This window comes from Panthera pardus, unplaced genomic scaffold, assembly GCF_024362965.1.
Source record: "Panthera pardus isolate Hobbes unplaced genomic scaffold, ASM2436296v1 HiC_scaffold_11, whole genome shotgun sequence".
Classification (NCBI taxonomy): Eukaryota; Metazoa; Chordata; class Mammalia; order Carnivora; family Felidae; genus Panthera; species Panthera pardus.
The window spans coordinates 96904328-96917273 of NW_026526666.1; the positions used below are offsets into that span (position 1 = coordinate 96904328).

Genomic DNA, 12946 nt, shown 5'->3' on the forward strand with positions numbered 1-12946 from the left:
TCTTACCTCTCACCTGATTTTCAATCGACTTAATCCACTTCATGTCACCGAAGCAAAACAGATGGATTTCAATAAGCCACGTTAAAAGATACTGGAACTATTCCTTTATTTTTTCAGAAGCGCCGTGATAAGTCCAAGCACGGGCAGAGTCACCACGGACCTAATTGTACCAGTGCCCACCCACTAAGATGGGACCAAGGTCAGTGTGCAGGCATATTCCTACGAGGCTCTCACTTAATGCTCGCGGTGATCCCACAAGGCAGATCTTACCCCATTTTACCAACAAGCGAAGTGAAGATCAAGACATGTGGAGTAACCTGTCCAAAGTCATACTGCCATTAACTGGTGGAGCCAGGCCATGAAGCCGGCCTCACGATTCCGAGGCCGTGTTCTGGCATGCCACAATGAAGTCCACATGCTGTACATCTTCTGGAACTCAAAGGTATAGCGGGGTCAGCAATTTTTCCCTGCTCGCCTCCCCACAACAGACACACACGATTCAGGCTCATTTTAGCAGGTTATCCGTCTGCAAAGTATTGATCAAGCTGTATCTAATACAGAAGCAATAACGAAGCCCAAGCAGTACACTCATGTACTTTTAGCACAGAAATTTAAGTTGGACGTAGCACAACAGTCACTATAAAAAAGTTTACCAATTCCATGCACTTCTGACAAAAGCCCATGAGATTCAGAGGATCCTGTCTCTCTAAACCTGAAGAGGGTCAGAAAGTGTTTTAATTAAGCATCATTTTTTCTTGATTTTAATATTTTCTACCGTCTACTGCAACCATAAATTGAATCCACCATGACACACAGACAGCAATTTCCATTTCTAAGGCTTTTTTTTTTTTTTTTTTTAATGTTTATTATTTTGACAGAGAGCAAACCAGTGAGCAGGGAAGGGGCAGAGAGAGTAGCGGGGAGAGAAAGAATCCCAAGCAGGCTTGGAGCTGTCAGTGCAGAGCCCAATGCAGGGCTCAAACCCATGAACCATGAGATCCTGACCTGAGCTGAAATCAAGAGCCAGCTGCTTAACCAACTGAGCCACCCAGGTGCCCCCAATTTGCATTTTTTTAATCCTGAATTCTTTTTAAGTTTATTTTGAAAGCGAGAGAGTGCACCCCAAAACTATAAATAGATACTAAGCTTCACACCCAAATTTGATCTTGTTACCAACTACATGATCACACGCAAGGAAGACTTTCTGTGACAATGTATTTAGCAGCTAATAAAACTGCTAAAGACAAATTTGGCATTTTAAGCCCCCTGTTCAAAACTCCAAGATTGATTTATAGTTACTCCCTTTTATTATTTGTTTTGAATGCCAGTGAGAGAGACACTTTAATTTTGACCCCACTGTTAAACCTACAAAAATTACGATCCACAATACGTAACTACACGAGGAGAGTTCCGGAGAGTTCCGTGTGTAAAAGACCAGGGCTGCGGCTAACCAGCGCCACGCTGCCCACAGCATAAACCCCGGGCAGCATAAACCGGGTAGAGATGAATGTGAGACTTTGGTCTACACTAATGCCAGCATTATCAGGCTTACAGAGAAGGTACCAGAGGCGGGGGGTGGAGGTGGAAGCCCTCAGTCCTCACAGGGATCCTCAGATGTTCTGCCTAAAACCAGCAGTCGCTTGCCTGCACAGAGAAAACAGGGTCTAAAGATCTTATATGTTAAAAGCAAAAATACAGCCAACAGAACCAGAAAGGGCATACTCTCCACCTCAAACTGGCAAGAGAATGAAATCTGAACCTAAGAAGCCAAACGGTAGGAAAAAAATAACAGAAGGCACAGGAACTGCATTGTTGCCCGTTCCAAACTGTATCGCCACTTCAAACACTGCACGATTGGTTTTGGGGTTCTAAACACCGGTGAACAAAACAAACCAGTCTGTCTTCATTTTTGTGGCAGGTGGTGTCTCAGGAAACCTACAAAAGACTGCAGCAATAGGAAGGATTAGAAGGACAAGGGGAAAGACTATCACTGCAGCTTTAACAGAAAGGGGGGGGGGGAGGGAGGGTGCATTTTAGCCTAAGTAGGCATCCACTGGTTTTCTTTTTAACCAAAGCAAAGATAATCCTCTGCAACTACACATAACTGGTGTCACACATTTAATTTATTAAACCTAGCAAATTAGGTTTGGACCATTCAGACACTGATTAAATTAATCAAAGCCTGTAAGCGAAAGTTTTTAAAGTACTGAATTTGCAAGGACTTTAGATATCATAATCTTATTTTAGAAACTGGTATTTTTATATACCACACACACAATCATGATTTTATCATTAGAATAAGTCTCTAACCTCTGAAACTATTCAAACATTCTGTCTGTCCCCCTCTCTCTCTGCCCCTCCCCTGCTCGCATGCTCTCTCAAAAGTAAATAAACATTTTACAAAAAATAAAAAAATAAAATATATTAAAACAGGGGCGCCTGGGTGGCTCAGTCAGTTAAGCGTCCAACTTCAGCTCAGGTCATGATCTCACGGTCCGTGGGTTCGAGCCCTGCGTCGGGCTCTGTGCTGACAGCTCAGAGCCTGGAGCCCATTTCAGATTCTGTGTCTCCCTCTCTCTGCCCTTCCCCTGTTCATGCTCTGTCTCTCTCTGTCTCAAAAATAAATAAACGTTAAATATACATATATATATATACATATATATATATATATAAACATAATACTTAAAATAACTATTCATGTACCAGATTATGAAAATTTCCATCAAAATTTTTTTTTAAATTTCAGGGTCCGTGGCTACAAAAAATGGGAAGTGGAAATAGATACAACAGATGCTTCAGAAGGCTGGGAATTTTCTAGTCTCTTACCCATAACCCTTCAAGACGTTTAATAACCCTTCTTAATATATGTGCCAAGTTTTAACCTTTTAAAACAAGGGTGCCTCCTAACTTACAGAAAAAAAGGACAGAATAGAAAGGAAAATGCCTTTGGAAAATGAAAGCACAGATTACAAAGCGGAGGTTTTGTCCAGTTTACCATGTGTGTTTGAGGCATGGGGGCGGGGTGTTAAGGATTAAAGACTAAATCTTGGGGCACCCAGTGGCTCAGTTAATTAAATATCGACTCTTGATTTTGGCTTAGGTCATGATCTCACAGTTCATGAGATCAAGCCCCAAGTTGGGCTCTGTGCTGACAGTGCAGAGCCTACTTGGGATTCTGTCTCCCTTTCTCTCTGCCCCTCCCCAGCTCGCTCTCTCAAAAATAAACAAACGTTTTTTTTAAAAAGACTAAATCTTTAAGGACAGAGTAAATACTCTTATTAAAAGTTTCAGGTAAGGTCGCCTGGGTGGCTCAGTCAGTTAAGCATCTGAGTCTTGATTTAGGTTCAGGTCATGATCTCACAGTTCACGGGATCGAGCCCCGCACCGGACTCTGCACTGGCAGCAACGGAGTCCGCTTGGGATTCTCTCTCTTTCTCTCTGCCCCTTCCCTGCTCACGCTCATTCACTCTCAAAATAAATAAACTTCAAAAAAAAGTTCAGGTAGAAAAGGCTGTATTACATTTTGTTACAAACTCAAGAAGTTTCAAAATTCTTACATACGCATACATGTTCCAAAGACTCTGCGGTGGAATAATTACAATTAAGAAACCAACCCCTGCCCCTCGTTAGGAAAATTCAAGAGTGCACAAGGACAGGTTAGGGCAACTCCTTTCTCGCTGTTTCTTTTCATGCTTTTCCTCCTAAATGAGTCAAGCCACTAGAATGGGAACAGCAAACAAAGTCTCTTAACAAAGTGCTGCTTCAAACAGTTCAAATGAGCTCCTCTTAATAAATAAAAAAGCTACTACCCCCTCCACCCCAATAAACACTTTGACAAAACAAAACAAAAAAAATAAATAAAACAAAGTCCCTCTCTTTTGTTAGTGTCACATCGTAAGAGTGAAAGAAACTAACAATAAGCATGATTTAACCCCACAACAAATCAGAACTGCACTTGCCATCAGTTTCTAGATTTAATTTTTGGAGTGTACGTAAATTAAAACACGTTAATGATCCAGAACACTCAGCTTAAGAAAACTTTTTGAAAATTATATTGTATTCAGTTTAAGAGCCCATCATTCTCCACAAAAGCACACTGGTGCAAGAAGGAAGCAGAACAACACATCATCATCTTGAAATCACCAATAAGACGAAGTGAAAAGAGCTCCTCCTTGCCCACCGTCCACACTGCACAGGGACCTAGGCCAAGGCAATGTCTCTCTCTGGTTCTTGTGGTTTCTAAAATGACTTCAAAAACAATGTACAACTTAAGAAAAATGGAATGAATCCCATTCATCTGAAGCCCAAACCAACAGATGCCACTAAAAAAACACTTAACAAACAACAGCTAACAAGGGACAAAAACGTAATGTTAGTGTTTTTAAAAACTGTTTGTTTGAGGTGCTCAAAGGAACACAATAAATCTCTTCAATCCATAAACCCCCAAAGCAAAAATAACTGAAGGCATTAGTTCTCACCATAAGGTAGCTTTCTAATACCAAAGGCTTCACTTAATCACACTGCCTTATTATTCAGGATTAAAGTGGGCAATTCTACAGTGAGTAGTGAAAATACATCCTGGCTAATTAGTAAAGCCTTATAAAACACTGCTACTTATTCAGTATAGCTGTCCCACTCAGAAACACTATGAATAAACACTGGATTTAGGCAAGACAGAGCCAAATATTGTAGGAGCCACGTGAACTTGGGCCAACCGCATAACCCCCGCCCCAAGCACCAGTTCCCTCATCTACAGAGAAGGATCCAGTCCTTGCCGCGCTACTGGGAGCATCAGCAATGCTGTCTACGGAGCACCAAGCACAGGGCCAGGCACGTGTGACACACACTCATGGAGTCACTGCCGTCACTCCCGCCATTAACAGAAAGCAGCAACTCGACACATAACGGCGGGATGCGCAGGTTAAATGTCAAATCACGAGATAGGTCTGAATCAAAATACATCAGAAGGAATGAATTCCAGCCAAGAACCCTTGTAAGGTCTGACCGTGTTTGAATCGGAGTGGCAATAACGAGAAACGGCTGCTTTCAGTATTCATTCATCTTTTTTACTTTGAGAAACAACGGTAGTGTTTTCAAGTAACTCTTGCTTCTCCATTCAGATTCCCTAAACTGTGTCAACCAGCTTATTAACATTAATCAAATCAAACTTTAGAACTCTCCTTGGCAGCACGTAAAACGTGAACAGACAGCGTGAGTGCCACGCGAGCACGCCAGCCTATCTGAAACCAACACGGGCAAACACTTCTTCCAGCCTAAGGCTGTCTGGAGAACTACTAACATTTAACCTGCATCGCGGTGTCCTTGGAGTATTTACCCAATTCCTCACTTCTTCACAGGCAACTTCACATATAGAACTATAGTCCCTTCTGTAATTCTACTAAGCACATGCGTGCAATAGCCCCTCTGTAAACCAGAACACGAAACCACCTAGTTCAGAAAGGAGGCACTCCATGAGTTTTAAAAACAACAATTAATCTGTAATTTAGAAAAAGAACCTAGTACTCCGATTTAGGGAAAGCACGGGAAATTGTTTTGTTTTTTACTTTCAAATTACAACTATATTTTTAGTATCAACTAAACTACTTTGAGCTCATTGCATTAAGGGTCTCATTTCTTTTTTCCTTTTAGAAAACTTAGTCATGATCAAATCTATCTTCTGGATTAGGGTAAATTTTACCTTCCAATTTATATATGGACAGGAGACCCAGAATAACAGCCTAAGTACACACGGAGCACAGCAGATTTCCTAATATGCTCAGTTATGATGTTTGAAGCAGTTTTTAATCATGGCATGTATTAGGATTTTTTCCAAGTTCATCCACTGAACTACAGTTGAAATGTGCAAAAAAAGGCTTTGAAAAATTCTAGTTAATCCACTTAATTTCCCTATGAACAAGGTTGTACGTAGCAAACATGAAAGGTACAAAGCTACCGACCAATTTATTACCTAAATTTGGAGCAAATCCGTAGCAACAGAATTAGAAATTAAAAAAAAAAAAAAAAAAAAAAAAATGTCCTGTCTCCAACTATTGAAAAACTACCAAAACTGTATCCAGCTTTTAAAACGAGGCCACCGTAGGGGCGCCTGGCTGGGTCACTTGGAACAGCACGCAATTCCTGACCTCGGGGTTGCTCAGTTCAGGTCCCACGTCGGCTGTACGGATTACTTCAAGATTAAAAAAGAAACTTTTTTTAATTAAAATCAAAAAATAAAGACAGGCCATGGGAACAGCAACAGGGACCAACCTGGCACGCAACCATCAGAGGCGGGACCCAACGCTCAGCAAAGGCATCACTCAGCCAGAGACAAGTGAGAGCCATCGGGGGGACCAACCAGGACACTGTTCACTTGGGTTCAATACGGCAGGCTGGCAAGCATTTAATGCTGAGGCCACATTTCCACAGGGAAGTCACCGCCTCCAACTGCCCGTGCCCTACAAGCAAACAAGAACTACCAAGGAGTGCCCTTGAAGTAGGCACAGGACCTGCCCACCAGATGCCCACAAGGTTCAGGGCCCATCTGCCATCATCCTCAGGCACCACGGCCAGGCATCCATCATTCAGACAGGCCTCTGCCCTTCAGCTTTGGCCAGAGCCTCAAAAAGAGCCATCCAGGGGTGCCTGGGTGGCTCAGTCGGTTGAGCGTCCGACTTCGTTCGGCTCAGGTCAGGGTCTCATGGTTCGTGGGTTCAAGCCCCGCGTCGGGCTCTGTGCTGACACCTCAGCCTGGAGCCTGCTTCCGTTTCTGTGTCTCCCCCTCTCTCTCTGCCCCTCTCCCACTCATGCTCTCTCTCTCTCCGTCAAAAATAAACACATTAAAAAGAGCCATCGGCTGCTATAGGACACCAGGACGGCAAACACCATCGAAGTACGCTTGTCCTCTCGGCTTTTACTACACATATTCCTTAATTTTAACTTTAAACGGAACCAGTGTTGTCACATCTGCTGCTGCTGCCCGCCCCCTGGAGACCTGGACGAAAAGCAGCATATCCTGTAGAAGAAAAGGCATGGAAAACCCGGGTTCAAGTTCTGACGCTGACGGCCACCGGCAATGAGCTTGGACAAGTCACCCAACCTCGCTAAGTGTCGGTCTCCTCCTCCGGAGAAGGTGTGCACACCACAGAAGTAGAGGCTGAGCAGGAATGCCCAAGGAGAGAGTGCAGCACTACCTGGGGCTCCCGGCTGCAGCCCCGTGGGCCGGTGCCCAGGAGGGAGCATGCTCCATGCCTCCGTCAGAGCCTCTCGCCACATCTGTCTTTTACCTGTTGCCCAGCAGCGACCCGTGACCTCCTGTGTCCCCCCGAGTTTTTCCTTCCCCAACTCATGCATTGGTCTTTCCTCCTTCCCTCCTCAATATCCTTCCTAGAAGTCCCCCCCACTGTGCTCTGCTTCGTCACTACACAGCAGCAGCACGTCCTCCCGCCTGCCCCCCTCCCTACCCAGGACACCCCCCAACACACGCAGACTGGAACACCTAGTGAGCCCGACCTGCACTGAGCCACGTTAAGATGGATGAAAAGCTCCTCCCTGAATGTTTTACTCATCTCTCTAATTTTCCGTACCGATCCAGCCACTAAGTGCAGTGAGTGCCTGGCAGAAAAAAAGGCCAATACGCCCATTTACAGAGCTGAGTTTCATGACACAACCACACTTGTGCGGGTTTCAAAGTGGCCCCTCCATGCACCCACCACCTCCCCTCTCCCGCCCCGACCCCAGCAAGAAATTTCCCCAACTGCTGACGGAACCTCCAGCTTGGTCCCTCTCCCTGGAGCTGAACTTGCCCGGGCCCACCCCTGTGTCATTCATGCCAAAGCCTCAGAAAGGCCACCTCTGGCTACCCATCTACAGTCACACCGTGTCTCATACACATGAAACGTGACAAAACTCATACTGTTCATCGGTTGACTGGTCATCCCCCTGCTCTTTAGAACATACATTCCATGAGAGCAGAAACCCTGGCCGTTCTCGTTCTCCACTGTAACTTGGGCACCTAGCAGTTGTCAGACACGGCAAATGCCTGTCACACCAGGGAGACCCTCCAGACCTCCTCCACTTCTCCGACCTGCTGACAGTCCCCTAGGGCTCCTGCGCACATCCTCCCCACTCTCCGTCCCTCCACCCTTTGGAAAGAGACCACCCGGGGAGCCCAGCCGAGTCCCCTTCTCCTTCCCTGTTGCCCAGACACTTTGTTTCCTTAAATGGCCTCAGACCAAGTCACTTTGCACGTGGCTCTCTTACCTCCCATTCAAGTGTGTATATAGGCTTTGTCACCTTTGGAGAAGAAAGAATTCGAAATATGTGCAACTATAGAAAACTTTAAGTGTTCTTCCCGGTACCACGGTTTTTTACTTGAATGACTCTGATTACAGAGATACGTGAAAGAGTTCCTCTTTAAACGGATTATAATCTAACTGTTCTGTGAGTACTACGAGTCACCTAGATAAACACTATAAACCGGTTGGTATTCTCAGGGACTATTTACATTCTTCTAAGCCTCTCGGGTAACCTTAAGGAGCTATATATACTCTTCCAATTCACTGCCGCTTCTGGTATAAACTGCCTCCTTCACTGTCCAGCTATCAGGCATCAAAACTATCTGCTGCTAGAAATACCTCCTCATCGCTTCTCGGCCTTTCGGCTAAGATCAAGCGTAGAAATACCTCCTTCTCTCGAATCTGTTGTGAGCACGAAAAGGGTAGCGGTAGGCCTAAACTAAGGGTGAAGGGCCACAGTTAGGCTCCGCCATGGGAAACAGGAGTGGAGAGGCCCGCTGCTTATTTTGGGCTTACAGAAATCCTCCACAAATACCAGCTGATTAAATGAGTCACAAAGTCGGTAGTTCCTCCGCAAGACACACGAACTGTCAGCCACATTCCATCGGTGGCACTTACTGCTCCAACGGACAGGCGTGCGCCAGGCTGTTCTGGATGATCTCGTTCGTTCTTGACAGCAACCCCACGAGGTTAGGTAGCACAGACACTATTCCGCGTTAGGACGCCCATTTTTAAAGCTATGGAAACTGGACCCCCAGACAGGTGACACGATTTCCCCAGCAATACACCTGGTCAAAAGCCCGGAGCCCCAAGTTCTGCATTCCTTCCACTAAGCCCATCTGTGGGAGCCGCTATTGTTTCCTTAGGGGAAAAGAACTTCAGGTAAGGCTCTTCTGTCGCCAAGAGACAGCAGGGCAACACCACATTCGGATCCTGCTCTTACGTTCTGTACTTTAAAAGCACTTTTGCCGACAGTCATTATTTACTGCTAACACGCAAATTCCATCTCTTCTCACAGTAACGGCACAAATCGAGAAGACGGTAAATCCTTAGAAATACGTTCTAGGTTACCTCACAGATTACAATCTTCCTACAGTTCAAGTTGAAATCGCTGAAACATCTGACACTAAAAGCCCTCCCTTCTTCTCTACGTGGAAAGGCTGATCTGTCCCATCCAAGAAATTCTCATGCTCAATCTCCTAACGGGCTGCTCAGACATGTAAGAAGCTAGGCTGAATAACAAAGCTGAGAATCCAAAATTCTAGTTTGAAATACCCAATGTATGCACATCTTTGGCCCATGGCAAACCTACACGCTCCCTGGTCAGAGACAATATGAACTGTGTTCTCTTCCTTCGCTACAAGTTTGTGTGGGTCTTTGTTTGCTAATCAACCAATATTGATTGAGGGCCTGTTCCACGCCAACCATCCAGGCGCTGATCAGCAACTCGCAGATTTAATGTTGGTCTCCCCCAACTAGACTCCAGGCCACTGCTTCTTTTCTGCTCACCAGTGCACAGCATACAACCTAGCAGAGTGCCTGGCACACGGCAGGGGCTCAAGAAACATTAGTTGCAGGGCACCTGGGTGGCTCAGCCGGTTAAGCGTCCGACTTCAGCTCGGGTCATGATCTCACGGTTTGTGAGTTCGAGCCCCACACCGGGCTCTGTGCTGACAGCTCGGAGCCTGGAGCCTGCTTCGGATTCTGTGTCCCTCTCTGGACCTGCCCCTCCCCTGCTCATGATCTGTCTGTCTGCCTGTGTGTCTCTCTCAGAAATAACATTTTTTTTTAATTTTTTAAAAAGAAAGAGAAACATTAGATGAATGAAGGAACAGATGAATGAATGAGTAAGAGAGACAAAAACAGAGAGAAGAGGCCACTCTGTAAAGGAAGCAGGGCTTTTTACTGCCCAGAACACGCCTCATGACCCACTAGCGATGTGATGAATTCTGAAAGGCGCCACATGCATCGCACAGCTGTAGGCACAGCAGCTGTCATGCAAAGGAGCCGAGGCCCAGAACTCTGAAGAATTCAGCCCTTTGTTTCTGTCTGCCGGCCTCATAGCCAAAATGAAGCGAAGGCCGCTGTCAGTCTACCTGTCAGCTGCGTGCCTTCAACATCTGGCTTTCAGAATTACTAAATTAACATGCTACTGGATGAAATTTATGTCGATTAACTCTCTGACATCACTGCCTGCAAAACTATTTAAATGTCTGAGGTCACACATAAGACCTAAACAGAACCGAGTTTAAATGAACAGTTCTCCGTTTCAGGTCTTTGCAAGCAATAAATTAGCTTTCAGAGTATTTAACTTAAAAGCAAAAAAGGTTTGACTCATTATTTAAACTGTCTTAAACTTCAGGACTCTACCAGTAAGTGGTTCAAAACAGACTGTTAAGTTCCAAGAGTAAGCTTCATGCAAGTATTTTCATTAAAACCTAAGATTCAGTGGATTATAGGCTTCCCAGAGTTAAGTACAAACTACTTCACTCAACAGGAAAACCCAGCAATCTAGGCATGTATAAAAATGAACATGTGTAAATTCATCTATCACTAATAAAACAAAAAGTTTATTTTCAGGTGTTTTTTTTTTTTTTTTCCACATCCATCTAAAAGAAGAGAAAATAAAATTCAGGAATAAATAAAAAAGCAGAAAATGATGAAATGTTCTAAACATGCACACTAAAGTATGTTGAACAGAGAAAATCCTGAGAGAAGCTGCGAAGAAGCTATGAATATATCTAAATACATGACTAGTTATACTTAGCAGAGTAAAGATCTCCGCCTCCCCTCAAACTCTAGTCCCTGCAAATAAATCGCAACTTACCTGGAGAGGCTGGTGGCATCACTTACAAAAAGAACACTAAATAAAGGAACTAAAATATGTAAACAATTATTCACTAAGCCTAAAATCAACAAAAACTGTAAAACTCAGTTACAACAGTAGAAAAAACACTTAGGAATTTTCTAGACCCTGATCATCTGATTCAAGATCAAAGCATTTAATGACCTAAAAGAGTGACAAAAATAACATTCAGTAAATTAAAAACATGTATTGAATAAAAGACCCACCAACTGTCTCCTGGGATGAGTTAGCTGTATTCACATTACACTGAGAAATACAGAGAATATGTAATGGAAAAAATCAGAATGAACTTCTTGCCTATGTTTTCAAATATTATTTTTACATTCCTCCAAAATCAGGTTTATGTTATGATTTTATTTACAATCGGACTTTCACAACTCACTTGGCAATGTTCTGAATAAAGGACGAACTCGAGAGTTCTGATGACTACAAAAATTTACATAAGACCTAAAGCAGGCCAAAAAAAGGGGGAAAAAAAAAAAACGAGCAAAAAAGGATTTATATTAGTACGAAACTACCGTACCGTGCCTTGGCTTATATTCAAACTGAGCTCTACGAAAGATTCGCGAATTCACATTAAAATTCGTCATTAAAAAAAAAAAAAATCCCAACGTGTCCGAATGCCAGCTGGAAATATGATACATCCAACCAAACTATTTTCCTACCCAGAAATTATCCCCTCCCCCTTATAAGTGTGACTACGCTTTGCCTTTTGTTCGAAAACATCGTAAAACAAACTAAAACTATTAGAGTTGAGTCAAAAGTGACAAAACGGCACAGTCTTCAACTTCCATTTTGTTACTGGCCTAATTTCGAGGTCTGCTGCGCTCAGACCTTCGCCCACCCCAAGTGTTGCAATCGTGCGCAGCGCGGCGCGGCCCGGCCCGGCGCGGACAGGAGTGGCGGGGCCTGTCCCGGCCCGGCCCGGCCCGGCCCCGCGCCGAGGGCAGTGAGGAGCGGCGGGCCCGGCGCCGCGCGGCCCCGAGCCGAGGCGCCGAGCTCCGTCCGGGGCCGGGCCGGGGCGGCGCGGGGGGGACAGAGCGGCGGGGCACGGCCCGCCCGGCCCGCTCTCTGCCCCCGGAGACGAGCGCACCCGCCGCCGCGCGCCCGGCCCGGCCCTGGCCGCACGAATCTGCAGACCTGGAAATGTCACCCTCGGAACACATTCCGTGACGCGTTCGCTGGCGAACGGCACACACAAAAAAAGCTAAGAATACGCCGGGCGCGCAGGGCTTTGGAAGAGACCGGCCGCCGCTCCCTCCCGCAAGTGCGGCTATTCCGGAGGTTCCGAGCGAAGTGACAAGCAGCCCTCGGCCGACCCTCCCGGCGCTCGGTCCGCTCACTTTTGCGCGCCCGGCTCCTCGGCCCCAAGTTAGCCAAGAGCCCGAGCGCGGCGTCCGGCCGTGATTCAGCAGCGGCCCTGGGGAGGGGAGGAGGGAGGGGGACGACCGGGGGCCGGGATCGCGGGCTGGGGCCGGGCCGGGCCGGGGAAGGTCACGGAGCGCCGCGGGCTTCGGCCGAGCCCGGGCCCGGTCCGGTCCGACGGCGGCGGGGGAGCCGGGGCGGCGCGGGCTCCTACCTTTCCTGCTTTTCGGGGAGCTCCGCTTGCTCCGGGCGCTGGCTCGCTCTTCCTCAATCGCAGCTGCTATCTCGGGGTTGTCTTCCCCATTGTACCAGACCAGGAGCTCCTCGCCCGGCGCGATTGGCTGCGGGGAGAGAAGAGACAGGCGCCGGGCCAATCAGAGCGGCGGTTGTTGGCGGGGCGGGGCGGGGGCGGCGCTCCCAG

At 46.2% G+C, this 12946-nt stretch overlaps 1 protein-coding gene across 7 annotated transcripts in view; it reads right to left on the reverse strand.

The window, feature by feature from the left end:
* PRDM2 (PR/SET domain 2) overlaps positions 1 to 12946 on the reverse strand; it is a 121750-nt gene that overhangs the window by 56615 nt on the left and 52189 nt on the right. For 6 of the 7 annotated variants that reach the window (XM_053898939.1, XM_019461887.2, XM_053898936.1 and 3 more), the window contains one exon: positions 12740 to 12866. The exons of the other annotated variant lie outside the window; for it this stretch is intronic. In XM_053898939.1, coding sequence (XP_053754914.1) covers positions 12740 to 12866 — 127 coding nt within the window. The remainder of the gene's footprint in view (positions 1 to 12739; positions 12867 to 12946) is intronic. 7 annotated transcript variants of the gene reach the window in all.